The sequence below is a fragment of the Leptonychotes weddellii genome, chromosome 3, assembly GCF_054177405.1.
Source record: "Leptonychotes weddellii isolate Sample4059 chromosome 3, ASM5417740v2, whole genome shotgun sequence".
Taxonomy (NCBI): Eukaryota; Metazoa; Chordata; class Mammalia; order Carnivora; family Phocidae; genus Leptonychotes; species Leptonychotes weddellii.
The window spans coordinates 12,793,511-12,819,304 of record NC_138371.1 but is presented as its reverse complement, the minus strand read 5'-3'; the positions used below and the strand labels follow the sequence as shown (position 1 = coordinate 12,819,304).

General features: G+C 44.1%; 1 protein-coding gene across 1 annotated transcript in view; it reads right to left on the bottom strand.

Moving 5' to 3' along the window:
• The window catches only part of WDFY1 (WD repeat and FYVE domain containing 1), a 48,606-nt gene extending 27,841 nt beyond the window's left edge, over window positions 1-20,765 (bottom strand). The window contains exons 1-2 of the mRNA XM_081813500.1: window positions 20,530-20,765; window positions 4,884-4,951 (exon numbers count right to left, since the gene is read on the bottom strand). Of these exons, the coding sequence (XP_081669626.1) occupies window positions 4,884-4,951; window positions 20,530-20,666 (205 nt within the window). The 5' untranslated portion in view covers window positions 20,667-20,765. The remainder of the gene's footprint in view (window positions 1-4,883; window positions 4,952-20,529) is intronic.
• Window positions 20,766-25,794: the final 5,029 nt, after the last annotated feature.

Sequence of the window (25,794 nt, the reverse complement as noted above, 5' to 3'; positions counted from 1 at the left end):
GGTGATGGGTATTAAAGAGGGCACGTTCTGCATGGAGCACTGGGTGTTCTACGCAAACAATGAATCATGGAACACTACATCAAAAACTAATGATGTAATGTATGGTGATTAACATAACATAATAAAATTTTAAAAAATAATGATGTAAATGGAAAATGTTACTGACGTTCTTTCTTTTAGTTTAAAATTCCAATTCAAAAAACGTTCTACATTATTTTTATGACTTTGAGGGAAGCAAGCCAGCATGAAGTCTCATCTGGTTGAAACTCCTACCTGTAGGCTGCAGAGCACGGGGGCCAGTGCTTAGAATGAGTAATCTGTTACCCAAACTCAGGAGGCCATCCTGCCCCGACTCCTCTTCCCCCTCACAGGTAACAGAGTGGCTGGAATCTGTAGAAAAGGAGTTCCCAGCACCAGAATTCCCATTGGACCGTACATGCGAGCAAAGCTAGGAAAGCCACTTTGGGATTACGTGTTCTCTTCCAATGGTGAGGAAAGGCTCCCTTTCCCATGACATACACAACCTCAGTTTGTAGTAAGCAGAGTTGTGAGGTGTATACACGCATGTTTCTTTGTCCACAGCAGTATTATGTGTCTGGAATAGTACCTGCTTCCTCTCGTGTTCATATCCCCTTCCAGGTTCTACCTGTCTTTCTTCCAGAAAGCTTGGGCCAGAGTTTCAGAAAGGAGAAACTCTAGATCATCTCCTTCTGCTAAAAATTAGAATTAAAGTGATTTGGAAAATGGAACATGTGGAAAAAGAAATATTTGGGTTCATTTCAGCCTAAAGAAGTTTGACTATGGGAGAACCACAACAAGGGAATACATACTATGAAACAAACAAACTCGAGTTTACTTTAAGGTAACACTTCTTCTAAAAAAGTAAAAGAAAAAAATCTCATAAATGCCGTTACCATTTGAAAACAGTTTAAAGTTTTCTCTCTACAAAGGGCTGATATCTTCCACTGAAGGACGAAAGTAAACTAATGCTGGACCGCACCTGAAGGCAAAGACACAGCGAGCTGCGTGATCAGGTTACGGAAAGAGGTTTTTCTCGGGTGCATTCAGAGAACTACCCCGCTGGTAGGGAGGTGCTGCAGGGTCTGCACACAAAACAATCACACGTGACTGAAGCCTGGACCCCTCACCCACCACACTGAAGTGGGAGACTATAAAGAATGATCGAGGGGCGTCTGGGTGGCTCAGGCGGTTGAGCATCCGACTGTTGACTTCGGCTCAGGTCATGATCTCAGATCGTGAGATCAAGCCCTGCGGCAGGCTCTGCGCTGGGTGTGGAGCCTGCTTAAGATTCTCTCTCTCCCTCTCCCTCTGCCTCTCTTTCTCTCTCTCTAAAAAAGAATGATCGAGTTTAAGAATTATAATCACAAAGGTGTATGTATCTTCTTCGTATAAAGTACTCTTCAATAACCATCATAAAATTATCTTTGGCAAATCAAACATGCGTTGGTGATTTCTGATTCATCGTCACCATTTTTGCTTACTTTTAGGTTGGTACAAAAATCTTAATGCTTTAGTTTTCAGCTTCTTTTCAATTCTTTTTATGTCCAACCCTGTAACAAACTATCCATAAATATGTAACATGCTCTCGTGTAAAATTTACAACGTGCTGAGTAGTTTTATGAGGCTAGAGAATTCCCACATTTAAAAAAGAGAAAAAAAAAAAAGCTTCCCTAATTTATTTACTCTGTATGTAAAGATGTCCTGGGTTTTTTTTCCTAGAAAGGAGGCTTCTAACGAGATAAGCAGTATTAATTAAAAAAAAAAATTGGATATTCATAGTTTTATAAACACGTAAAACACAAATCATCTTTCAAATCAGCGGCCTTTTAAAAAGGCATCATCGCAATCCAAAATCATATGCTTCAAACTCGAGTTTTGTAAATAAAGGTATTTCTGTTTTTTTGGAATACAGCCAGGCTGCTTCACTTATGTATTGTTTATGGTTGCTTTCGCGCTGCGACAGCGGAGTTGAGTGGCTGCCACAGAGACTGTTTGGCCCACAACGTCTAGATATTTACAGGCTGGCCCTTTGCAGAGAACACTAGTGGGCAGCACAGTTCTGGAATCCAATGGGCATGGACCGAATTCCCACCACAAGCAACTGACTCAACCCCTCTGCCATTAGTTTTCTCACTTACCAAATGGTGAAAAAATCATCTACCTTGTACAGCTGTGTGATTTCATAAAGTGGTATTACCAAAAAATAGGCATGAGTCACAGAGTAGATTACAGAAACTAGGAGTTACCATTCTTCTTCAGCTAAAGCAGATTCTGAAAGTTATTTTTGTTACGTGAGGCAAAGTTATGAAACAACTGGATCGCACAGAGCAATACACTAAGGTCTGGCTTATTGATCACTCTGTTAGGTCACAAGGAAAAGTTAAAACTGGTGGACAGTCACTAAAATGTCCTCAACTGGATAATCTGTAGACAGTTTTTAGAACAAGACACTTCTCATATTTTGAATTCGGTTTTCAATTAAAAGTCATTGTAGAGCAGTCATTTCTCATAATTTCATTCATTCTGTTCTCTGCAGGCAGTGTTCTTACAGTCTCCTCAGTGGTGTAGTTCCAGACAGAACTGTAAGGCACAGTAAAGAAGCATCTGGAAGCAACAAGTTGAGTATGTCTAGGTGCAAACACGTGGGTGTCGGCCACCCACAACGATGCTATGCCTGTTCTTTCCAGTTGTTGCCGGTCCTTCCAGACACAGCCTTCCGGGAACTGCTTCCAGGGGGTACGTTTAAGCCAAGTTAGCAACTGCTAGGGAGGGCAACTGAGAGCCAAAGCCACGAGCTCAAGACCTAAAAGCCAAGGAAGAGTGCACACTTCTGCTAAATTTGAGGAGAGAAAGTCCACAGCTGTACTAACTCTCTGGGCTAAATACAAACTGAGGAGTAGATAAACTAAAAATAGGACAAAATCCATCTCAGTCTCTATTCCAGGGAGCAGGAACTCCAAGGTTGAGGATGCAAGGACGTGAAGCTATGCCCGAAACGTGAGGTGTGGAGGAATGGAGGGGAAGGAAGAAGAAGAGCAACAGCGTGAACAAGACTGTCCACAAAGATGACAAAACACCCCCCCAGCACTAGCAGGACTTCCTCAGGCCGCTGCTACTTCTAGCGGGGAGACCCATCCCTGGGCCACCGGAAGTAAGGAATCATCCATCTGAGAGATGCTCTGCCCTGCTCCGAAACAACCAAAGTTTGATTTGAAAATTTATTCAGCGGGCTCTCTGAGTACACAGACTAAGACACCAGGTCGTCGTCACTGAGAGTGAGTAAGCAAGGTTATGCGCCCCATCTGCACGGACGCGGGCAGCAGGAGGGGCTACTGCCTGGCACCAAATGTCATGGGTAGGTTTTCAGGGAGGCTTCTCAGAGGGTACATGCTGTAGAACCGTATGGCTCCTTTTGTAATAGTTATCTTCACAGCAGTAGTCCACAGAGTCTTCATGTTCGTTGCTTAACCACCAAGACAGGCAAGGTGAGCAGCCTGCACAAGCTGTCCGGGGAAGGCAGGAAAAATCCAGCTCCTGATTGACTCCTAAATTTTTCTGAATGTGATCACAGGATCCGAACAGTGCACGCACACTGGAACAGACGTACGAAGGAGAAAGCGCCAGCCGAGAAAGGAGGCACTCAGAAGAATGACCCAGACTGACTACTCAGAATATGCTGAAAAATTGGCTGTTCTGGGTTTGTAACACACTCTACTGCCTCTGGACTAACTCTTGAGAAGGCTGGGAACGCTGTCAACAGTGTCTACAACGACCAGCAAGAGTTCTTCCTCGGAGGACCTGACCATGGTCTTCAGAAGGAACAAAGCATCAGGCAGGCCCCAGCGCCTCTTTTCTCTCTTTCTTCTCAGGGGTCCTCTGAATACTGAAACCCTTAGTTGAGGAAAATTCCTCATTAAGGACCAACACCACACGAGGGAGTGAGCAGAGCTATGGTGCCTTCCATGTGGCTATTTGGGGTAGCAGGACCCAACCCCAGGGTGGGCCCGGGGGGCATCCAGGCCTCCGTCCAGGGCTTTCTTTTCAAGAGAGGAGGAGGAGAAGGGGGGGCAGGGACAGATGGGGGGGCTGTCACATCTGCACGGAGGGCTGGAACTTATAATTTAGGTCACTGCCTCCCAGGGTTCTTTTAAAATCTCAATGCAAAAGCTTTATCTTCTAGATTTATTTTGTGAACATATTTAACTATTGAGAAAATTCTCTATGTAGAACGCGTTATACTTTGGACCCAATCTCTCAGTAGTACCCGGAAGTTTGTGAAAAGGTTGGGCAGAAGGCTGGTTATGAGGGCATGGGAGTACAGGGCTCTTTTTTAGTGTCAGCCTCAGCCACCACCAAGTACACAGTCATTATGAATACAGGTTGGCAAAATAAAAACAAAGGAAAACCTGGGGGCAGTGAGGCACGCCCCTCCCCCTGCCTCTTCCTTTTTTTTTCAGTTTTGCTCAAGTCAGCTTCAGTTAAGCCAGCAGACCTGACTTCCTTTGCCAAAGAAAAGTTTTCCTGCAGTTTAGCACAGCCTGTTGGAGTATTAGGCAACTAAGAAACCCATTTTGAAATATAGTAGCACACTTTTAGAAAAAATATTTTATTAATTTATTTACTGGGGGGCAGGGCAGAGGGAGAGAGAGAATCTCAAGCAGACTCCCCGCTGAGCATGGAGCCCCATTTGGGCTCGATCGCACAACTCTGAGATCAGGACCTGAGCCGAAATCAAGTCAGACAATTAACTGACAGGCACCCAGATGCCCCTCTAGTAGCACTTTTTAATCAGGCATTTTGAAATTTGAATCACCAAAGGCATTAGACATACGCCCCTCAAGTGGAACAGTTCAGCTACTCACAGGCCATGGTGTGGTAAATGCTGGGCCAGTACTGCCCACTGTCTCTTTTCAGCCATACTCGGATGGTTCTGTGGAGAAAAGAAAAGAATGAAAGAGTAGTCTTTAGCAATTTCATCTTATTTGTGCTCCAGGGAAACGTAACTATTTACTTTATTTTCAATCCCATTTCCCAACTGACCTTATAACATTAATCAATTGGACAAACTGGAGAAATACAGCAGCGCCCACAAGCACAGCACACAGTACGTTCCATACAGGCCGGGCACACGTGTGGACACACACATCCCATATCTAGCTACAAATCTATGACCATTTATGGCAAGTTATGTGGTAGCTATGAGTCAGAATTTCAAATAATTTTAAAAATATGGAAAATCTTATTATATAAAGATATACAAAGAAAACTGCTGCTTTCCTTAATAAAAAACAAACTATGCAAACTTGGTCGCCTGCCATCTGAGCCGAACGAGGGAAGCAGAAGACACCAACGGGAAGACAATGCTTCTGGAGAACCGGGAGAGATGTGCGTAGAAAGCAGCGCCCACACCGCTGCTGGCTCCCGATAATTCCCGGCCTTCCTGCCCCCGGGAGGAAATCATCCCACGCCAGGTCTCCAGGCCTCTCCTTTCATCAGAACCCACACGGGGAGATGAGGAAATCCTGCACACAGGCAGGAAAATGGCAAATGACCAAAATAGCCAAAGTTTCATATGCTGGCTTATCATGTCCGGAGAACAATAAGGAACACTGGGGCTCTTCCTCCTCTGCTCGCAGAAGCTCCTCACAGCTCCGGGCCCCTTCCTCCTCCGAATGCCGGGGACACTCCCTGCCTCTCCCCGCACAGGCTCACTCTGCCCCTGCGCTGCGTCCCAACCATCCCACTGCCCCTTCCTGTCAGCTCTGTCACAGTCACGGTAGGATTTCTACCAGCAACGCGGATCCTGGCACACGGCTGGCACTGATCAAATGTCTGCACCTTAAACTAAAATACGTAAGACTAAATGTTGACACTATGTGTCTCCATTTTGTTTGACATTCAAGACAAGTGTGACTAGTCTATGAGGATAAAAATCAGAATGGTGGTGCTTCTGGGGGGAGGAAGACAGAATGTAAAGGGATATGCTGGAGCTTTCGGGGTAATGATAAGGCTCTGGGGAGTTGGTTTCATGAGTACCCGCATTCGTCAGGAGTTGCCCAACTGTAATTCAGATCCATACAGATTACTGTATATAATTAGCCTGCAATAAAGAAAGACTAGATGTTGACCTTCATTCATCCAAATAAGTAAGAGGACCTAGCAGCACAGTGGGCAAATTACTACTTTGTATATGAACTGGATACAGGCCTCAGAGTAGGAGAATCCATGTGTACAACACGCCATCTTCCAGCCGCTGCTGATTGGTCACAACTGAGCCTTTGCCAACTTTCTCCACATCCCACCCCTGATCACAACCGGCTAGACCAGAAATGGGCATCTGATCCTAGCTGGATCAATCAGCTCCTCCCTTGGGAAATCAGAAACAGAGAGAGAAAAATAGATCAGTATCTCTAATAGTTGAAATGGCTGCTTCCTGTCATATGTTTTCCAATTCAGACTGCAGAATGTTGCACATCGAAAAAGGGAAAGAATGAAGTCAACCTATTAAAAGAAGCAGAAGCAAGCTGAAGAGGGTCCAGGTGAGAGTCCCCTATGCCCAAGACGGAGCTATTTCCCTAGTCTGGGGTTCTGTGAGGCAGACACCACAGCATCCTTACCAGAAACACTCTCAATAGCTTAAGTCAGCCTGAGTTATTTTTGTTGCTGGCAATCAAGCAGGTACTAATACAGGACATCTGATGACACCAAGAATACCAAACAGTTTCTTCAGTTGAGCGTCATTAAACAAGCTCCTACGTGATGAGGTTCACAAGGCAAGATAAATAGGCAGACTTTCTTTCAAGGTACCTGTATTGTGACAGTAAGTTCTAAAAGTCTAAGTTCACATCCAAAATTAAACGAGAGAGGGAGAGCAGAATAAATCATGTAGGAAGGGACCTTTAATTTTTATAGTTTGTAATTCCACATCCTCGTGGACGCCCAGGCAGCTCAAAGGACGATTCCGTGGCACATGGTCTTCCCTCGTGGAAGAAGAGCAATACTCAGTAACAGAGAAGTTGGCCGTTGAGTGGGAAACCCTAAAGCTTATCTCTGCCATCCAATCGTCTAACCTCGAAAAGCCTAATTTTTATTTCATGAAGTTCAGAATGATATTTAAAACAGCCCCAGGTCAACATGGAAACTACCCAGACACCAGCATTTGGGAACACACAATTACTTCCTTTGGAGGACAAACATCAGTATTACAATTTGGTCTGCGCCCAGCTGACCTACTGCGCACCAGCTGCCATAGCAGCTGGAACTGGCAGGACTTAGATTATCTCACATGATGTTTCGTGTGAAAATCGATTACAGCCAGACTGAGAGAAGACCGTCCACGCTTGAGAATCGAGTTCCAAAACAGGCACTTGACCTTGATAGTCAGCTCTACCTCTCTGTATTCACATCTTCTATCTGGAATTCTGTCCCTTCTCCATTCAAGCCATGCTCTTTCCCTTCCTTCCACAACAATGCTGAAATCTCCCATTTCCAAGATTAAATCAAAACAACATTAAGTTTAACACCTAACTCCAGTACTACCAAGAACCTACGTATTAAACAAAGTTGTATAATTTCTACTAAGTAATATAAGACTTTGTTTTGTATTGTGTTTTGTTTTTTTTTTTAAGATTTTATTTATTTATTTGACAGAGACCACGAGAGAGGGAACACAAGCAGGGGGAGTGGGAGAGGGAGAAGCAGGCTTCCCTGCTTGTGTTTTTTTTTTTTTTTTAAGATTTTATTTATTTATTTGACAGAGAGAGACACAGTGAGAGAGGGAACACAAGCAGGGGGAGCGGGAGAGGGAGAAGCAGACTTCCCGCCGATGCGGGACTCGATCCCAGGACCCTGGGATCATGACCTGAGCCGAAGGCAGACGCTTAACGACTGAGCCACCCAGGCGCCCCTTGTATTGTGTTTAGAATGTGTCTCAATTGGGTAATAAATGGTTGTAAAAAAAGGCTTAAATTGGGCTGCTTATTAAAAAAAATCAACAAATTCAAGAGCTCAAAAAAATTTACTATTCAGTAAATTGGAAGTAAAATCTAAAGTTGAAAGCAACACAATAACACAGTTTAGTAACATTTACAGGACAAAACTACCAAAAACTCTAGCATGTTATTAACAGACCATATAATCACTGAGTGTCAAGATCAGATTGTTTTATTTCTACAAAAACCACAATATTTCCTGCCTAACTGAATGTCTCAGCCACTCTCTCTGAGTTAAATTAAAATATCACAGCTTAACTTTTCCTTTAATATTTTGACAAGTTTACACCCACTCACCTAAACTCATTTTATGCTTTGCTTGCTGCTTATTCTAGCCATTTTTTTATGGATGGGTTTTCTTTGAGATTCCAAGAGCATGCCAATCTGAAAAAAAAAGTCTTTCCTTAAAACCAAGACCTTAGAAACATGTTCACCTTTGCCAGGTTCTACTTTTAAGTTATTTTAAAACAACAGTCTGATATTTTCCCAAAAGGTACTTGGAAAGGAAATGTGTCATTTCTTTCAGAGGCTACATAAAATCTTTCCAGAGCTCTCCATGCTACCATCACCTATACCAATCTCCTCTTGCCCTCGTAGTTAGAGAAGCCTGGGCTTACATATAGCTGCAGTTATTTTCCGTGGGTAGGTGAGAGAAGGTATTTCTATGCAAGACGCTAATGCTATATACGCACCACCACTCTGGATGCCCACCACTACCATCACTTTATTTGTCTGCCATTCTTCAGCTAGGTGGATGATCCAGTTATTTTCCAGATAAAGGAGAAGCCGAAGTTGGACTGCATTTTTTTAAGTATTTCAGACTGCAACGTGTTTAAAGTGTATCGCTGCGCAGGGCTCAGCAAATGAACGATCGAAAACAGTAACAAAATGCCATTTCTAGGGCTCTCATAATTTTCTGGCAGCACTGTAAATCAGAACTAACTCTCTGGCAAGAATTTGTTTCACGTACCGAGAAAAACATTTCCTGCCTAATACGGCTGCTGCTACTAATATAATGACAACAACAAAGTGATTGAGGAATTCCACGCTTGGCAACTGATTCTGAGGAAATTATTTAATATGAAAAAAAAGAACTACACATTACAAAAAAGTTCCTATGAGCATTATTCAAAGGAGTAAAAATTGGGGGGAAATGTTAAATAATGAAATGGGTTAATGGCATATTAAATCAATAGCTCATGCAGTCATTACAAATAGTTCTGCAAATCATGGGTTCAGATAAGCTATTGAATTAGTATGCTTACGCAGTCATTATAAATAGTTGCAAAGACCATGAATCCATGAGAAAATGTTTATGAAATGTTAATGTTTTTGTAAACCGATGTATCTAACTACTGTAATTGGGCTGAGCCAGGCTGGGCAGGACAGGTAGGAGAGGAGAAGGAACACACCTGTAAAGCAGACGAGGCCTTCAGCTCCTGGCGCTGGGGGGTCGGTCCTGGAGCCTTGAGACTCAGAGAACTGCAGGGTCCCCAACCTCCACTCAGTAAGCAGAAGAACAAACCAACAATTGAACAATTCCTCACGAGCCCTGAGGCACTCAAGGATGTATCTGTTCAACTCAAGGCAGCTATCTAAATGTGAAGACTGGGGGCACCTGGGTGGCTCAGTCGGTTAAGGGGCTACCTTCGGCTCAGGTCATGACCTCCAGGTCCCGGGATCAAGCCCCACGTCAGGATCCCTGCTCAGTGGGGAGTCTGCTTCTCCTTCTACCCCTCACCCCACTCGTGCTCTCTCTCTTTCAATGAATTAAGTAAGTAAATAAATAAATGTGAAGATTGTGCACTCCCTAAGACTGTGTCTGGTAAATCATTCCCAACAAGAGCAAACAAGGCTGAGGAGTAAAACAGGCCTTGGGTCGAAGCCCCAGTGCACATGCAGGCTCCATAATCAGAGGCAATTCCAAGTAGGCTGCAGCCACTTCTCTTTAGAAAGGCAGAGCCTAAGAGGCTCTGGTCACCCCTCACTGAGAGCTCTCCTTCTGGGGTTGGTACGGTCTTCAACAGAAGCTCCTGCCACGGGTGAGGCCTTGAAGTCTGGAGCTGGTCGTGCCCCCATCAAGTCTGGTCAGGGATCTGATGCATCCATGGAGGTCAGTGCAGAGGGCCAAGAACACGCAGAGCTAACAAGGAGACACGGACCCACAGACTGAAACTCAAGGGCTGGAGGCGATGGCTGGAGAGAACCTTGAGAATGTCACCCCCCAGGAGAAGTGAGTAGGGGGCAGGTAAAGGAATCGGATGCAGAAAGGCAGGAAAGAGAAGACCCTGAAAGACACAGGGCCACGAGGCCTGAAAGACACAAGGCAATACACCGTGCCTCTTGACAAACGTGTCCCTGCTTGACTTCTTGAATAAGTTCACAGCAATCAACTGCAGTGGCAGACAAAGCTACTTCCCGGATTCTAGAAAACACATCAGGATTCAAGAAAGGCTACTGCCGGTTGAGAACGTGATGCCACATCCTCATGGCAAAGACAACAGCCAAGACCTCCATTTTATACTTAGGGAGGCGAAAGTAAAGGGAGTCAACGTCCTAAAATCAAACAAACCAACATCAGTTTGTTTAGTTGTTTTGTCCAATTTTATTGCTCTTTTATCAGAGGATGATGAAAATTCACATTTCAAAACATTACAAAAGTAAGTAATTCAAAGCAAAGCAGCTTTATATGGTAAATAATAAGTAAAAAATTTTTTTCAAAAAAAAAACAAAGCTTTTCAGAAAATTCAACATTGTATCCTCCAAAGCAGTAACCCCTAAACAATAAGGAGACATGAAGAATTAAATTACTTTTTCCCTCCAAACAAATCTAGAGTGTGGAAAAGTCTAGGTCTAACTTCAAAGCTCTCATTTAGTTCAAAAAAATCCTGACTTCTGTGCTAAATAGCAACAGTGACTCTAACAAAACCTCTCTCGATTAACATGCACTTTGTTTGTTTTTGTTTCAAATTTTTATTTAAATTCTAGCTAACATACAGTGTAATATTGGTTTCTGGAGTAGAATTCAGTGATTCATCACTTACATACAACGCCCAGTGCTCATTACAAGTGCGCCCCTTAGTCCCCATCACCCATCTAGACCCTCCCCCACCCACCTCCCTCCAGCCACCCTCTCTCTTAGAGTTTCTTGGTTATGAATCTCTTACAGTTTGCTTCCCTCTCTTTTTTCCCTTCCCATATATTCATCTGTTTTTTTTTCTTAAATTCCACATATGAGTGAAATCATACAGTATTTGTCTTCCTCTGACTTATTTTGCTTAGCATAATACACTCTAGCTCCATCCATGTCATTGCAAATAGCAAGATATCATTCTTTTTGATGGCCAAGTAATATTCTGTTATATATATACACATATGTATGTATGTTATATAATATTCCAATATATATAATATATATATACACATACGCACATCTTCTTTATCCATTCATCAGTTGATGGGTATTTATTTTTACAATAAAATAAGCTAGGGAAGAGAAAAAGTTATTAAGAAAACCGTAAGGAAAAGAAAATACATTTATAGTACCATACTGTAAAAAATCCACATATAAGTGGGCCTGCATAGTCCAAAGCCATGTTGTTCAAGAGCCAAATGTACTTGCTGTTTTAAGCCACTGAATTTTGAAGCAGTTTGTTTCATAGCAATAACTAAATGACACAATGCTATCTGTTCCAAAAACAGAATACCTTTTTTATTTTAAAGATTTTATTTATTTACTTGACAGAGCGCACACAAGCAGGGGGAGCGGCAGTCAGAGGGAGAGGGAGAAGCAGACTCCCTGCTGAGCAGAGAGCCTGACACAGGAACTCGATCACAGGACCCCTGGATCACGACCTGAGCCGAAGGCAGACGCTTAACCCACTGAGCCACCCAGGCGCCCCTAGAATACCTTTAAGAATACTCAGGAGGTGCCTGGGTGGCTCAGTTGTTGGGTGTCTGCCTTCAGCTCAGGTTATGATCCCAGAGTCCTGGGATCGAGCCCCGCATCAGGCTCCCTGCTCGGTGGGAAGCCTGCTTCTCCCTCTCCCACTCCCCCTACTTGTGTTCCCTCTCTCGCTGTGTCTCTCTCTGTCAAATAAATAAAATCCTAAAAAAAAAAAAAAAAGAATACTTAGGATTCTGACCTTAAAATGAAGAATAAAAATAGCACATGGCATTTACTGAGTGTCAAGGATTTAAAAGTACTGTATCAACAGATAAGTCCACTTTAACTTTGAACTGAAATACAGGATCCTCACTTTGCATAGATGCCAATTTGAATCCCAAGAAACTAAAGAAGTTACCGTAAAGCATAAATGAAGTTATTACTCTTAATTAAATATTATTCAATATTTTTCATCCTACCAAGGATCAGAATTCTGCGTGTTCTTTTACCTTACTACAGTAGATACACGAAAAGCAGACTAAAAACCACAGGTATGATTAAGAATGAAGTCTTTATTCCAGCAGGACTAGTCTATGATCTTCTCAAAGATATGCCTGATGATCAGAATAGGTAGAGAATCTCCTTCCATTTCTTCTAGTCCCTTTGACTCCCTCCTTGAGGGAGTTAAAAGCAAGTTAAAAATGTAGGAAATCACTAAGTCTATAAAGCCTCATCTGCTTAAGCTAGAAAGAGGAGGAACGAAGATAGATTCCAAGCATGGTTCTTCTTGTGAAAAGCACTGGCTCTCAAACCAAAAGGTATCTCGTGGGAGTACAGATTAATACCATTTTTAAACCTAAAACTCCATGAGATCACACATCTGGATTAAATACATTTTATTTTCCATTATGATTACCTTGAAAACCATGCCCACACTTTGATAAACAGATTCAAAAAGCACACTAGTGCTTTGGTAAAATCACAAGGCCAAATTCTGTCTTGCCTGACACATCAGCATTTCTAAAACCAGATCTTTTTTTTTTTTAAGTAGGCTCCATGCCCAGCATGGGGCCCAATACATGGCTTGAACTCATGACCCTGAGATCAAGACCTGAGCTAAAATCAAGAGTTGGACGCCCAACCGACTGAGCCACCCAGGCGCCCCTTTTTAAATTTCTCAAAAAACACCCTAATTATCCCAAAACAGCTAAATGAAAGCAATTCAACCATTTTTACATTATAAACTGATATACCAGGATTACTCAACCAATTAAAGACAAAATACAGAGGATAGCATATGTTACAAATTAAGCCCAAGGCCTGATTCTTTTAAACTCTTACAATAGTTAAATTTGAGGAAATCTGATTTTCTAGTCACTCTTAGGGCTGCTGATACTATTTCATATCTGGATAAATCACCAAACATTTCTGTTACCTTCAGCAAAAGATATTTTTTCCTACTCTAACTACCTCCAGGGGCTATAGACACGGTGTAATTCTGGGAGCCTCGGTGCTTTCTCTAACATTAGGATGTTAGCCTACACGAGAAAGAAAAGGATATGGTCATCAGTGCAATCTGCTTTTATCAAATAAATAGCAGTTTCCTTTCAGCCAAGTCTCATGAACTCTGCCCTCTTCATTCCTGCTGCAGAAAGAAGCCTTTCTCCTTTGGTAACAAAGGGGCGAAACACTAGATTTTTATTGAATTGACTATCTAAACGGAAAGGCAGGGAATCCAGCCTCTTTTTACTGAGGAGAATTAGATTGGCTGAGAAAAATGTAAATTTCCATCTCCTTCTACAGTCAGGGAAGGAATTCTGAACAGCTTCAACGGCTCATGATGATGACTCTCGGACTCCTGATTTTGTCACAGGCAGATTTTTATCCCAAGAGGAAGGCTACTTATGTGGCATGTCCAACAGCTCCTAAATGAGGAATGCCTCTCCAGAAGCCAGATGGATGGTTTTCTACCTGCAGATGTTTTCTTTTCTTACTTGAGGAACCATTCCTGCTGTTACCTGTTCACTGTTAGCATCAAAATGATTTTTTGTGACCTCTGTGCTACTAAGAAGGCTAAAAGCCATCAGAACCTCTAGGAGCAGGAGCAATCCAGGCAGGATGCCGTCAACGTAGGGTCCATGCAACACTTTCTTAACTTACCAAAAAAAAGTTCAAACTCTATCCATAGCCTACATGTCTCAAAACACAAGGTTAAACTAACCCCCAAAAAGCAGAGTTTGAGGCAGTAAGGAAGAGTAGCCTCATTTCCAATTCTGTTCCAGGCTTCTTTCTTCCTACCAGGTCTGCTTATTGATTCCCTCAAACTAACAGTTGAGAGACCACTGTACCACCTGCTTTCCTTCTGGGATTCTGGAATTTTGGCAAGCACTAGGCAGAGAGTACCAGCCCCCAGTAAAAGCGGTGGGTACAGAGTCTCTAACGAGCCCCCTGGTAGACAGTATTTTACGCTGGAGGAATGGAGCACTTCTTGAGCGACTCTCCACAGGGCAAGGGCTCACGGAAGCTCATGCTGCTCTCCTCTGGACTTCACCCCCTACCTCTCCTGTCACCGATTCTGTCTGTGTCCCTTTGCTGTAATAAATCAGGGCCATGCATACGACTGTATGTTGGCAGTCCTCCTAATGAATCACTGAACTGAGGAGTGGTCTTGGAGCCCCTGAACTACAGCAGGGCAAAGATTTTATAACAGAAAACTCATGACTGATATGACTTGTGACCAATATGGAAATGATGAGAAGACGCAACTCAAAGACAGTTACAAGAACTTAGGTTTAGAAGTGACTCCCAAAATGGTTATTGTTCTACTTCATACAGAAATTTTTTTTATTTACACACACACACATTCGAAAAGCAGACATCTTTAGCTTCTGATGAGATTAAAATAATTCCATGGGAAATAATAATAGTCAACACATACACAGTGCTTTCCCTGTGTTGGGCACTGTTCAATGCACTTTGAATCTTAATTAATCCAAGTCTCACAAAACCCTGAGGTAGGTACTGTCCCCATTTTGCAGATGAGAAAACTATGGCACAGAAAGAAGAAGCAACCTGCCCAAGGTCACATGGCTGGGATTCAAGCTCAGGCATTCTGGATCCAGAATCTGCTCTCGACTATGCCATAAAAAGAAAATGATCCTCACAATGAAGGGCCACTCTAACAACAGAGAAATAAATGCTTCTTGCCTTCTCACTTCTTCGTTTTATTTTCTAACACAAATCAAAGAGTCTTCTTTTAGGCACTGCGTGACAACAAAAACACAGCAGTTAATACCCCGGGTTTCAGTAAAAGCCAACAGCTTCCAACTATGCCAGGTTTTTTCCTAAGCATAACACTTAAAAATCAAGCTGTTGATTCAAAATTGCTTCCACGTGAACAGTTAGTATATACATAATTTTTCCCTCAAACTATCTTAATATGCTTAGAAAAGTCTGAAAGGAAACAAGTATATCAGAGTAAATAGCTGGTATAACAGCAGCAAGAAAAGCAGATGCTACCCAAATATGTTAAAAGCTGGATTTCTCGGGGCGCCTGGGTGGCTCAGTCGTTAAGCGTCTGCCTTCGGCTCAGGTCATGATCCCAGGGTCCTGGGATCGAGCCCCACATCGGGCTCCCTGCTCGGCGGGAAGCCTGCTTCTCCCTCTCCCACTCCCCCTGCTTGTGTTCCCTCTCTCGCTGTGTCTCTCTCTGTCAAATAAATAAAATCTTTAAAAAAAAAAAAAAGTTGGATTTCTCTGGTACTGTTTACCAGTCTAAGTGCAACATCCTACAATATTCCAAACATACGAGATTTGCCTTTGTTTGACTTACACCAGGCAACTGAGTTCCTCAGGAGATCAATCGTGGCCTCCAGGCCCCTGATGCAACAGCGTAAGCACGCTCATCCTCCAACTGTTTTCCAAAAATGAAGACGGCAGGACTGCAGCCTGATTTCTAAGGCTTTCTCATAAAGTTTTTTCTTTTAAAAATTCTATCCTTCTGCGTACTCTTATTAAATTTTTGGTGCAGTCCACAGGGAAAAAAAAAAAAGTTCAAAAGGCAAACGTGTCCAGGGAATGGTTTTCTCGTGGTCTCACCACAGTTCAGTTCTGTTTGGAAAGCTGAGTCATTTTTCTGTTCCCACTATCAGGAAAATGATTGCTGTAGTTCTTACCACTCAGGTTAGTACTTTTATTTTTACAGTTTCCTGACTAGAGAGACAGTCTGACTTTACTGATTCAAGAATTTTTTTTTTTTTTAAGCTTTACAAAAGTAGCATTTTTGGCATGCTGAAAAATGCCAGTTCCCAAGTTCAGGCAACTGGAAACTAAAGTTAAAAACACAAATTCAGGTCTAGTGTAACAAAAGAGTTTGGGGTAATTATGACTCTAACAAAATCTACATGAATGCACACAAGAGAGTAGTTGCCATTTTCTGTTAACCCTTTGTGGCACAGGAACTCCGACGATTTCAGATCAGACCCCTAAGCTCACAACCCAAACCATTCCCAGTGACTCCAGGTACGACGGTATTAGGCTCGGTATTCCACATGGGTTTAATATTCTTTGAGGGGATTATGTGTATTTAGATTTGTCCTACACGGTTTGGGAAATCGATGAGAACATGTAAATAACTCCAGGCAAATATATCCCGGAAACTGACGGAAAAGAAGACAAAGTGTTCGTTCCCAGTGGGCCTACACAGGCAAGCACCATGACAAGTAACTCTTGTAGAAAGTGGTTCTCAAAGTGGGGTTCCTGGACCAACAGCATCAGCATCAACATCTCTGGGAACCTGGAAGAAATGCAAACTCTCAGGCCCCACCCCAGCCTCACTGAATCAGGATCTGACACATGCTCAAGTTTGAGAACCACTGTCTAGAGAGACCAGATAAATAAGTACATGTAGCCTAAACCAGGGTGTCTCGACCATGGTGCTACTGATATCTGGAGCTGGTAATTCTTTTTGTGAGGTACTTAGCGTCCTGTGCATTATAGGATGCTGAGCAGCATCTCTGGCCTCTACCCATGAGATGCCAGCAATACCCTCCTTTAGTTGTGACAACCAAAATGTCACCAGATACTGCCAAATTGCACTATGGGCCAAAGTCACCCCTCCTTGAGAATCACTGGCCTAGTTTAGAAAAATGGACACTAACTTCAGGTGACCCTCTCATCTTTCACTTTCCTCTCAAAATGCTCTCAAGCCAGTTCTTGCTGCTTTTAGCGTTCATAAAATGAATTAACTTCAGCTGGAGCCTACTTTAAATGTTAAAAGTTACTGTTCTGAGCATTAAAGCAGAAGTTATATAAAAAACGTACAAGCTTTGTTTTAAAAAACAAAACAAAACAAAACCCTGAAAACTAAAAGGAAGGATAACTAAATAATAGCAAAAGGCAGAATCCTAGCATTTTACACTTGCTGCCAGAACAGTCCATCGTTGACGGATACTGCCTGCATTTGGTTTCTCCAAATGTGCAGCAAACCTGGATGCGTGGCAGAAAGAACTAGAGCCTCCGAATCAGCCCTGGGTTCAAATCTTAATCCAATCACTTACTAGCTATGAGCCCTTGGGGCGTGACTCAGTATCCTTTGTGCCTCCGTTTCGTAAACCCTCAAAGGCCCACTGCAGTAGGATGCATACACCCACCGTCTGTTCCAAACACCCACAGCGGGGCCCGGGGACAGCACCTGCACTTACACGCACCGCTGCTTCTGCAGGAAAATGCAGGAGCACTCACGCTGCACGGGATAAATAAAGATTACAGTCTTGTCTCTTCAGGGCAAGTTTTAGCACCAAAGAGTTTTCAGGCCCAGTTTACAAGCGAACAAACTAACCAACCCACCTTTGACTTTTAGAATACATTTAATTTTGGAGCTACTGATAAGGGAAGTGACTGTACCCCCCCACCTCATGGGGGGATGTGAGGACTGGATGCAGCCCGTACATAGGTCCAATTCTCTATGGATAGAGAGAAGGGACTTTTAGAAGGTTAGCTGTTGTTATTTCCAAAGTATGAATTCTGATCATGTCACTGGCTTTGAAATCTTTGATGGTTCCTCACTACCTGCAAACTAAAGTCCAATTTCTAAGAGTGGTGCACAAGAAAGGCCCTTCCAGAACCGGACACTAGGCCCTCCAGCTCTCAGGACTCTTTCCTGCCATGGCCACTCATATACCCTTTGCTCTGGTCACCTAGAAATAACTGTGGTCCTCTATTGCCTCCTGTTCCTTCCATCTGCCTGGCGCAGGGCTGTGCACCCTCCTTCCTTCACACAGCCCACTACTCTATCCAGTGACATCTCCTGAGGCTTTCCTTGAACCCTGGCCCTCAAGGACACACTTTCCTCTGTGTCTCCCCAACACCCTGGAAGCTGAGGGCACAGGGCCATCTCTTCACCAGTCTGTCCAGCCCTTTGGAAACAGATTTTGGCGTCACTGTCTTTCTACCCCACAGGTCCAGCCCACAGTGTCTAATAAATGCTTGTTTGATGAATAAGGGCGGTCAGTATTCTGTTTCCTTAATATGCTGGTTCTATCAGGTCAAGGGCCATAAAAATCAATGAATCAGAAATCAGGAGGGCAGGTGCTGTGACTTTTGATCCGTGTTGTATTCCCTGAGCCTGGCAATCAATAGGTACAGTATTCCAAATCTATAAACGAATGAATACATGAATGTATGAATGAGTGAATGATCAAAGAGTATGACACGTATCTATGACAATGTAAAGATGCACCACCACATCCAACAACAACAAAAACCCATAGCCACATGCTTTCATAAATCCCATAAAGTAAGGCACCTGCTCAAAAACGTCCTACCTTCAAGGAAGCTCCAAGGGCCTGAAACACAAATTAGAAACATAAGGCTCCAACCCTCACCTAGTCCGGTCATCAGTAAGGGCCCTGCTGTGCCCCAGTGAAAAAGTGAGCTGATCTAAGGCTCCCCCAGAACATTTCAGTCCCAGAGCAGCTAAGTAATCACTTTCCATAAAACATTTATCAGCACTGCTCCTGGCCAGTAATCTCAAATATTCAGCAATTTACGCAACATGCATGAGTCACGGATATTTTACCAAATAAAATAGCTAAGTTTTATAAAATGTTGTCTGCATCTAAGTTCATATCATGCAAATATCATTACTGTGTCCTTTGCCTTTTCTTTTCCACATTCCCTTCTTCTCCCTGTGGCTCATGCACCCCCTTCTCCCTTTCCCTTACTGCTTCTGCACACCAACACCCAGGTCCTTCCAGTCGCTCCCCACCTCCTATGAGGTCAGCTACATGCAAATGAACTGGAGAGACTATTGCCTGCTCACAATAAACAGACGCAAAAGCAAAATATATGGGGACTTCAGGTTTTCTGTTCCCACTGAGGACAGGCCGTCAATGGTACTTCGAAAGCTATGACTACAAAAGGCTGGACTGCACTGTCAGCTGAAAGGGGACAGCAAGTACCTTCCACCTTCCAGAGGCCTTTATGACTTTTGGAATATCACCATTTAAGATCACTCACTGTAGCAAGGAAACACAATTTCACTCAGCAAACATCAGTCATTTCCTCCAAATTCCCACGGTAAAGCCACAAACCTTTTAAACGTTTAGGGTTTTAAAAACACTAAAGTTTTAAAACAAATAATATCTCTTCCAATCACACAGCCTTGGGCAGACCAATGAGCTGCAAAGAGACGACTTTAGGTGCATAGAGACATGCTTTAGCGATGAGTTTAATTCTTTATGGCAAGTGATACTGGTTTTCCGTTAACGGTGGAAGATAATGTTTTCTTTGAAATAAAATAACCTAACCTTTTCAAAAATAAGTCTCTTTTACGAAAAAACAAAGCAAAACAACAACTATGTAGTAAATAAAAGTTCAGATGGTTCTAGCAGCTGTAAAAAAATAACCGATCTAGGCAGCCGGTGTTGTGCGAAAAGAGTTGTCAACCCCAGAGTAAAGCAGAAGTAAGAGAGAGAAAGCCCCCGGAGGTCTGTTGAGAGCCGGGAATCCCTGGCACCAGGACTCGCGCAGTGCTCCTGGCTCCAAGGCTTGGAACTGACCGCGGAGGGCCAAGCACCCCCACCCCCACCCCCACCCCACAGAGGTCGCGACGCTTTCGAGGAGCAAGCAAAACCCCACAAAGGAGAGCAGGGACGGGGGTCCCGGGCTGGAAGGGGCGCGGTGGGACTGGGGTTGCCAGGCTGGAAGGGGCCAGGATCTCGAGCTAGACAGGCGCGGTGGGGGTCACTGACTGGAGGGGCTCAAGGGAACGGGGGTCCCCCAGCTGGTGGGGCGGGTCCGGGGTCCCGGGCTGGAAGGGGGTAGGATCCCGGGCTAGGGTGGCGCGGTGGGGGTTCCTGACTGAAGGGGCGCACTGGGACGGGGGTCCCCGGCTGGAAGGACGCAGTAGGACCGCGCGGCGGTCCGGGGGAGCGCGGTGGGACCAGGGTCCCGAGCTAGAGGGTGAAGGTCCCGGGCTGGAAGGGCGCGGCGAGATGCCCGGGGGGCCGAGGACGCCCCCCCGCGGAGAGGGACGAGGCCGCCGACCCCACCGCCCCCACACCCCGTCGCCTGCGGGAGTACGGGCCACCCCCGTCGCGCCTCGGCCGGCGCACCACCCGCCAGCCCTACCTGTCCTCGCTGGCCGTGATGACGCCGTCCTCCTTGGGGATGAGCAGCGAGGCCGTGACGGCGTCCTGGTGCCCCTCGATCTTGCTCAGCAGCACCGGACGGCTGCTCTGCGGCCTGGAGTGGATCTCGGCCGCCATGTTCGCGCGGCGGCGGCAGCGGCGGCGGCAGCGGCGGCCTCCCGGGCGGGCGGCCCATCAGCTGACGGCGGGGCGGGCGGGGACGCGCCGGTTCTGCTCCGGCTCCCGGGGCCGCGTGGGCGCCGCGCCGCCGTAAGCTCCCGAGTGCTGCCGCCCGCGCCCGTATTGCCTAGGGAAGCCGCACAGCGAAAAACTCCGAGCCCTGAAAAGGGTCCCAGAGGGCGTCTGCCGCGGACTGAAAAAGCGATAAAGGTTGAAAAGTGAAGGCATTCACCCAGAATGGATTGAGCCGTTGGAGGGGACGAGGAATTGTCCCCCAAACCAGAGCCTTCTGGAAATAATAATACTACATTGTGTTTATTCTAAGAAGCCATTGTTTGGAAGACGTTCCAAGATGTTGGAAGTGTGAAAAAATATAGTGCAGTTTAGAATCTTTGAAAGACAGTGACACTCATTGAGTGGTGACTATATACAAGGCACTATCCCAGTTTCTTTACACGGATTGTCTTATTTAATGCTGATAACAACTTTAAGAGATGGAGAGATAAGTGCTTTTGTATTCTCATTGTAGAGATGAGAAAACTGGACCACAGAGAAGTTAAATCACTTGCTCAAGGTCGCACAGCTATTAGAGAAAAGTACTAGAACTCCGGGAGCTGGCTTGGTACTATGAGCCAGTCATCTGCGTTGCTGGGAGCTGGCCCGGTGCTCACAGCTGGTTCTTGCGGAACATAAACATTAGACAATGCCACTCCATAATCCTATATAAACACAGCAAAACATGAAATTGTTCAAGCCACAAAAATGAACAAACATCCCTCTATTCTGGCGAATAAAAGTGACTCCTCTTTCTTTACCGATTACAGCTTTAGCTTCTGCCTAGTTTTCCTCCCTTTAGACAAAATTAAAATCTCCAATCATAGAATTATCCCCATTTCCTGACAGCATCCAGTCCAGTCCAGAGGAAAGCCCTTCTTCCTTAAACCCTCCCTAAAATCACCTAATACAAACCTAAATCCCGCAATAAGTTCTTTCAATCACCAATGCCCCATAGTTCCCATGATATGCCTTCTCCTGCCAATAAGCAACCAACCCAACATGTTCAACTATGAGTGTGTTCCTGGTGGCTTTTGGCTGGAACACATCAGTAGCTATTAAGTTAAAGGGTCATGATGGGGACCCAGAAAATCATTGACTCCAGAGACCTCCCCTCTCTAACCCACAACCCCCCTCCAACACACACTGTATTATTCTGACTCATTAATTGCAGAATTCCAATAGAGGATGTACTGTACACAGGGCTATCCAGCACTTAAAATGTGACTAGTCCAAATTGAGTTATGGTATGAGTGCAAAATACACACCAAATTTTAAAGACTTAGTACAAAACAAAACAAAAAGATGTTTCATTAATAATTTTCATATTGATGGGGCGCCTGGGTGGCTCAGTTGGTTAAGCGACTGCCTTCGGCTCAGGTCATGATCCTGGAGTCCCAGGATCGAGTCCCGCATTGGGCTCCCTGCTCAGCAGGGAGCCTGCTTCTCCCTCTGACCCTCCTCCCTCTCATGCTCTCTCTCTATCATTCTCTCTCTCTCGCAATAATAAATAAATAAAAATCTTAAAAAAAATAATTTTCATATTGATTACATGTTGAAATGATAAAATTTAGACATACTGAGTTAGATATTTTAAAAATTAATGTTACCTGTTTCTCATTATTTTTTAATAAAGCTAATGAATTTTAAATTATGTAGATGTTTCACATAATCATTCGTGGGCTTTATTCAACAAACATGTATTATACACCCACTAAGGACCATATGCTGACAAGATGAATAAGACATGGTTCTTGCAAGGCTTTTACAGAGTGATGACTAGACAGGCCACTGAATGAGGTTTTCAAACAACAAATATTTATTGAGTGCCTGCTATGAACCAGGCACCATTCTAAATGCAGCTATGCTCCAAAGACACAAAAATCGCTCGTCCATTAGAACATATATTCCAGTGAAAGAACCAGATAATAAAATAAATAACTAAATTACATAGTATATTAGAAGGTGTTAAATGCTGTGAAAAAAAAATAAGACCATGAAGGGCAATAGGGACGACAGAGGATATTGCAATTTTAAACAGGATGGTGTGGAAGATTTCAAGACGCACTACATAGATCCGCCTTCATAGAAGGGAGGCGGTCAGCAGACAATCTTGGCTTTCAGCTCCTTCAGGGTCTGCTTCATCTGCAGAGAGCCACCATGGCTCAGCCATGCCGTTCATGGGGCAGCCCAAATTCGGTAACTAAATGAGAGAGGAATATAAAGGTCTGGCCGTGTTGGTCTGGTGCAGGACATGCTGATAGAGCTCTCTCCCGGATTGGATGAGGATTTGTCAGGCCTGTACTGCAGCTGACTTTTCCTGCCTACTCCTGTTACATCTGCCTCTCTTCACAGCTGTGGATTCCTAATAAATATCCTGCACCCCAATCTCTGTCTCAGCATCTGCTTCCAGAGAATGCAGCCCGAGGGAAAGCCTCACGGAGAAGGTGACATTTGAGCCAAAAAGGAGAGTAGGCAGTAAGCCATGTAGAAGTATAGAGGAAGTCCTCTCTTGGAAAGGGAACTGCAAGTGCTAAGGCCCTGAGGTGAGAACCTGCCTGGGGTTTTCTAGGGCTGGCAGGGCAGCCAATGTGGCTGGAGCAGAGTGAGTGAGGAGTACAGAGAGATGAGGAAGAAGGGTCACGAGACAGACCATGTCGAGCCCTGAGGTCATGGTAAGGACTTTCGCTTTTACTTTAAATGAGATGGGAAGCCAGTGGAGGATTTTGAGGGCAGAAAACTTCCTTAATCTGCTTTCGGTCTTAAAAGGCAAGGGTGTCAGTTGGGAGGCTAATAAAATAAGGCAGTTGAGAGATGATGATAGTTTAGCACAGAGTGCAGGTGGTGAGAAGGCAGCAGAGTCTAGACATTTCTGGAAGGTGGAGCCAATGAACTTTGCTGGATGTGGGGTATGAAAGAAAGAGAAGTCAGGATTTGTGGGATGACCAACTGGAGGAATGGAGCTGCCCTTTGACCAATCTGGGGAAGGTGTTTGGCCAAGAAAACGGAGTTTGGTTTTGGATGTATGAAGCTTGAAGTGCCAGTAGATGTCCAGGTGCAGGAGTTTTGTATACACCACTAAAGAGCAGAAAGGCCTGTACTGAACACGTAACTTTGGGATTTGAAGGGACGTAAATGAAGTGCACCAGGCCACCCTGGGCACGGTCTGTTTTCTGGGCCTGGGTCCTAGAGCCACGTAGTCCCCTTAGCATATGTTTATTGAAAATAAACAAATTCATGATTGAATTTTAAAAACTGGTTGATTCCTCAACTCTGTGAGTTAGTGGTAAAAACTCCCTGAGACCCTACATTTTTGGTTCCGTAAATAAGGTTCTCATTGTTGTATTTACTGAGAAACTCTCAATACAGAGACACCTCATTTTAACATAATATTATTTGTTATTAGATTATTCCTCCCTATAAATGGACTAATAACAGTTCCTTGTGCTGTCTTCTAATATATTTATTTGATGAATGTTCAATGAATTTTTTTTAACAGGCAGTGTAAAATAATGAAACACAAAGGCCAATCATGATCTTCTCTCATCCCTTCTTAGAGAATTTGCTTCACCCAGAAATCCATCAGCTTGTTTTATGGTATGTGCTAAGCTGCCATTTCCTCTCTCCCTCTCCAAAGAGAACCCTTTTCTAGGCTTGGATGAACCATTCTGACAATAGTTAAGAACAGATTTTATTCAGGAACTATTGCAATAAGGGAAAAGAGACCTCTCTATAGAACTGAGCTCAATTCCAAATACAGCATGGACCAGGGGAAACTTATAGCCATGGGGGCTGGGAGGTGTCTGTGAACATTGAACTAAGTGGAAACATCATGGTAAGGGTGGGGGGCAGGAGTCTAGCTAAACCAACTTGACAGGATTCTTCTGAAGGCAGGCCACCTGGGGATAGTGGTGGGTGATGAATTTGATTAGATATTAAGGGTAATCAGATATTGAGGGTGGGGGATCCCTTCTAAACTGACTTAGGATTCTTGCTGAAAGTGGGCTATGCAGGCCTGACAGACACCAAAGCCTAAGGTCGAGCCTCTTTGAAATGAGGGCTTAGGGGAGCCTGACTCAAGTTTGGTCAAGGGGAAAATCTTTGCCAGAGCCTAACATTAGAGATTCTTGAGCTAAGTAGTAACATGCCTGAGTCTGCATTTCAGGGAAATGGATGAAGATGAACTGTGTCTAGGGAAGAGAGGAAGGTGCAACACGTGTTTGGAGGCCTGGCAAGGAGGTAAGGATTGCCATCAGGTAGCCGCTGTGGAAATAAATTGAAAAAGGACTTGGCACCTGGATAAAAGTGGGTTTTTGTGGAAATAGGAATAATTGAATACATAGGAGCCCAACTGGGTAACTGTGGGGGGCAATGATGCCATGAACAAATAGATCAACTGTAAGAGGTGACTTTTGGGGTCTAGATGTTCAGCATGCAACTCAAAATTGGAAATTCAGAGAAGTCTTCCTTTGTGAATTAATATTAGATCAAAACATTTATATTAACAGTTTGGTAGGAAAGTTTCCACTAAAGAGTGGAAGATAAAGGGGAAAAAAAAGACTTATAATTCCACTGTTCTCATTTTGATGTATTTTTTTTTCCAGTCTTTGCAGGGGCGCGGGGGGGGGTGCTTTAAAAAGTTTGTACTGTTAGAAATTTAAATTTTGGTTAAGTCAGTATCCCTTAGCCTAGGGCTCCTGAAAAGAAGGCTTCTGGAGACATGTTGGGTAAATATTTGCTCCTAAATAGTGGCTGGATTGATGTTCTGTAACTCTTAAGACTAAATACATACTAACAATAAGTGTTTTCTTTTTTTGAGACTTTTACGTGTTTACTTTAGACTGAGAGTGAAACAGGTCTTTGCGCTAATGAGAAAGCGAAGAGCAAGAAAGCAACTGAGGGTGAAGCAACTTCTTCCACACTCTTCCGGATCCAAAGGCCCCACAGTCCTGACTCACCCCAAAGTAAGCCCTAGGTGGGCAGGAGCCAGAGCTCACGCATGCGCAGTAAAACTCAACGGCAGCCGCCCGCT